Genomic DNA, 3,444 nt, shown 5'->3' with positions numbered 1-3,444 from the left:
CCAAACCAGGTGAGACCGTAGGCCAAACCAGGTGAGACCATACGGCCAAACCAGGTGAGACCGTAGGCCAAACCAGGTGAGACCGTAGGCCAAACCAGGTGAGACCGTATGACCAAACTAAGTGAGACCGTACGACCAAACCAGGTGAGACCATACGACCATACAACCAAACCAGGCGAGACCATACAACCAAACCAGGTGAGACCATAGACCAAAACAGGTGAGACCATACGACCAAACCAGGTGAGACCATACGACCAAATCAGGTGAGACCATACGACCAAATCAGGTGAGACCGTACGACCAAACCAGGCGAGACCATAGACCAAATTAAGTGAAACCATAGACCAAACCAGGTGAAACCATAGACCAAACCAGGTGAGACCATAGACCAAACCAGGTGAGACCATACGATCAAACCAGGTGAGACCGTACGACCATACAACCAAATCAGGCAAGACCATAGACCAAAACAGGTGAGACCATACGACCAAACCAGGTGAGACCATGCGACCAAACCAGGTGAGACCGTACAACCAAACCAGGCGAGACCATAGACCAAATTAAGTGAAACCATAGACCAAACGAGGTGAGACCGTAGACCAAACCAGGTGAGACCATAGACCAAACCAGGTGAGACCATAGACCAAACCAGGTGAGACCGTATGACCATACAACCAAACCAGGCGAGACCATAGACCAAACCTGGTGAGACCGTAGACCAAACCAGGTGAGACCGTAGACCAAACCAGGTGAGACCGTAGGCCAAACCAGGTGAGACCGTAGACCAAACCAGGTGAGACCGTAGGCCAAACCAGGTGAGACCATACGGCCAAACCAGGTGAGACCGTAGGCCAAACCAGGTGAGACCATACGGCCAAACCAGGTGAGACTGTAGGCCAAACCAGGTGAGACTGTAGGCCAAACCAGGTGAGACCGTATGACCAACCTAAGTGAGACCGTACGACCAAACCAGGTGAGACCATACGACCATACAACCAAACCAGGTGAGACCATAGACCAAACCAGGCGAGACCATAGACCAAACCAGGTGAGACTGTATGACCAAACTAAGTGAGACCATACGACCAAACCAGGTGAGACCATAGACCAAACCAGGCGAGACCATAGACCAAACCAGGCGAGACCATAGACCAAACCAGGCGAGACCATACGACCAAACCAGGCGAGACCATAGACCAAACCAGGTGAGACCATATGACCAAACCAGGCGAGACCATAGACCAAATGAAGTGATACCATAGACCAAACTAGATGAGACCATAGACCAAACTAGGTGAGATGAGGTCTGGCCATTCTAGCTTCCAAGGAGCATTCCAGCTGTACATTTTCCAGGACAGATCTGCACCCCTCTAGTCCTCTCTTTTTTTCTTGCTTTGTTCCACTCTGTGCCTCCCTCACTGTGCCCCCCCGGCCCCCCCAGGGTCACCAGAGCTGAGAGCCGAGGAGACCCAGCCCAAGGCTGAGGGCAGCTGGCAGGAAGGAGATGAAGTCAAGCTGACCTGCTCTGCCCGCGGCTACCCAGAGCCCAGACTCAGCTGGAGCCGGCTGGGTGGCAGCGTAAGGGCCTCCTCCCCACCCCAAATCCTCCTCCGGGACCCAGGCGCCCTCCCCCAGCTCGCTCCCCGAGCCAGGAGTGGTGTCCCCCCTGGCTCCCTGGGGCCTAGGCACCTGCCACCAGTGCCCTCACCCCAGCCCTCGGCACTGCGGGTGTGGGCCTGACCCGAGCCTCCTCAGCCAGCAGAGCCGGTCCCTGGAGGGCAGGGCTGGGTGAGCAGCTCCCTGACCCTGAAGGTGACCAGTGCCCTGAGCGTTGAGGGCGTCTTCTGTGAGGCCTCCAACCCCCACGGAAACACTCAGCATGTCTTCCACTTTGGTGCAGGTGAGTACCTGCAGCGGGAGGTTGGGGATCCAGGCGCAGGGGCTCACAGAGCCCTGCTGGCTGACCCCTCCCTCTGCCCCGTGCCTGCAGTGGCCCCGCAGACCGCCCAGGCTGGAGTGGCCGTCATGGCCGTGGCCGTCAGCGTGGGCCTCCTGCTCCTGGTTGTTGGTGCCTTCTACTGCATGAGACGCAAGGGGCGCCCCGGCTGCTGCCGGCGGAGGGAGAAGGAGGCGCCGTGAGTGACCCACAGCCTCTGAATTGACCTCTGCGATCCCATCTTAGCTCCAACCATGACCTCATCCCCAACCTCAGCCCCAAACCCAACCACAGCCCCAACTCATCTCCAATCCCAAACCCAACCCATAGCCATCCCTCAACCCATCCCCATTTCCAAGCCCACTTAACCCCATCGTCACCCCCAAATCTACCCCCACTCCCTCCTTAATCCCAAACCCAACCTGTAACCATCCCCAAACCCAACCCCACCTACTAACCTTATCTTCAACCTCACCCAGCTACTTCCCCATGCTCAGTCCCAACCTTTAACCATCCACACCCCATCCCCATGTCCAACTCCAGCGCCAGCCAAACCCTCAACCTTCAACTCCATCTTCCTCTCCAACCTCAACCCATCACCATCCATCCCCAACCCTTCCACAGACATACCCTCAACAGGACTTTTGTGGTTCCCTGGTGCCGCTCTGACAAGAAATATACCACAAATGGGACGGCCTTAACAAACAGGAGTTTATTCTGACAATTTGGAGGCTTTAAGTCCAAGTTCAAAGTGCCAGGCTCTAGGGGCTGGGGGAAAGCCCTTCAACCTTGGGGTCCAGCGCTGCCTCCTGCTCCCGGCCCACTGGAGCTAGAGGCGTTTCTTCACTCAGACAGCTGCTGGCTGCTGAGACTGAGAAGCCCCAAGGGTGACAAGTAAAAAGGCACAGTCCCGATGTTAGCAAACCACACGGCAGGCCATTAACTTAAGTCCATCGTAAGTCCCAAGGTCAGCAGGGCATAGTAGGCTGCTGAGTAACACGGCTACATGCAGGGTCCAAGCGTGCCACGGCCTAGGCTATCCGCAAAGCTTCTCCTTATATACAGGAAGCAGACCATATCCCAATGGCAGCTACTCAGCTGCTTGTGGTAGATCCCACCGTGGAGCTGATTGCCAGTCTCATCATGGGGAATAACTACCACCAGCTGCCCAGCCACTCAGCCAGGCCCAGACAAGTTGACACACAAACATAATTACCACAGGACTCCATCTCTACCCTCCCATCCCCAATCCAGTTGCAACTGCACCCCATCCCTAATTCCTTCCCCAAACCTGACCACCTCCTCCCTGCAGGCCACCCGGGGATCCGGAGCTGAGCCACTCGGGCTCCGAGCGGCCAGAGCAGACAGGCCTTCTCACGGGAGGTGCCTCTGGAGGAGCCAGGGGTGGCAGTGGGAGCTTTGGAGATGAGGTGGGTGAGGGCCTGGGCACCCCGAGGAGAAGGAGCCCGCTGGGCAGTGATGTGGCCTTGGTGGGCACTAGCTGA

At 56.8% G+C, this 3,444-nt stretch overlaps 1 protein-coding gene across 1 annotated transcript in view; it reads left to right on the top strand.

Moving 5' to 3' along the window:
• The window catches only part of BCAM (basal cell adhesion molecule (Lutheran blood group)), a 16,622-nt gene extending 13,178 nt beyond the window's left edge, over positions 1-3,444 (top strand). Inside the window, exons 9-12 of the mRNA XM_007943084.1 lie at positions 1,445-1,581; positions 1,759-1,903; positions 1,994-2,138; positions 3,252-3,444. Coding sequence (XP_007941275.1) covers positions 1,445-1,581; positions 1,759-1,903; positions 1,994-2,138; positions 3,252-3,444 — 620 coding nt within the window. The remainder of the gene's footprint in view (positions 1-1,444; positions 1,582-1,758; positions 1,904-1,993; positions 2,139-3,251) is intronic.

The sequence above is a fragment of the Orycteropus afer genome, unplaced genomic scaffold (genome assembly GCF_000298275.1).
Source record: "Orycteropus afer afer isolate SDZICR_OR568_19922 unplaced genomic scaffold, OryAfe1.0 scaffold00099, whole genome shotgun sequence".
In the NCBI taxonomy this organism is placed as follows: domain Eukaryota; kingdom Metazoa; phylum Chordata; class Mammalia; order Tubulidentata; family Orycteropodidae; genus Orycteropus; species Orycteropus afer.
Note: the sequence above shows the minus strand (reverse complement) of the source record. Positions and strands in the feature narration are given on the sequence as shown.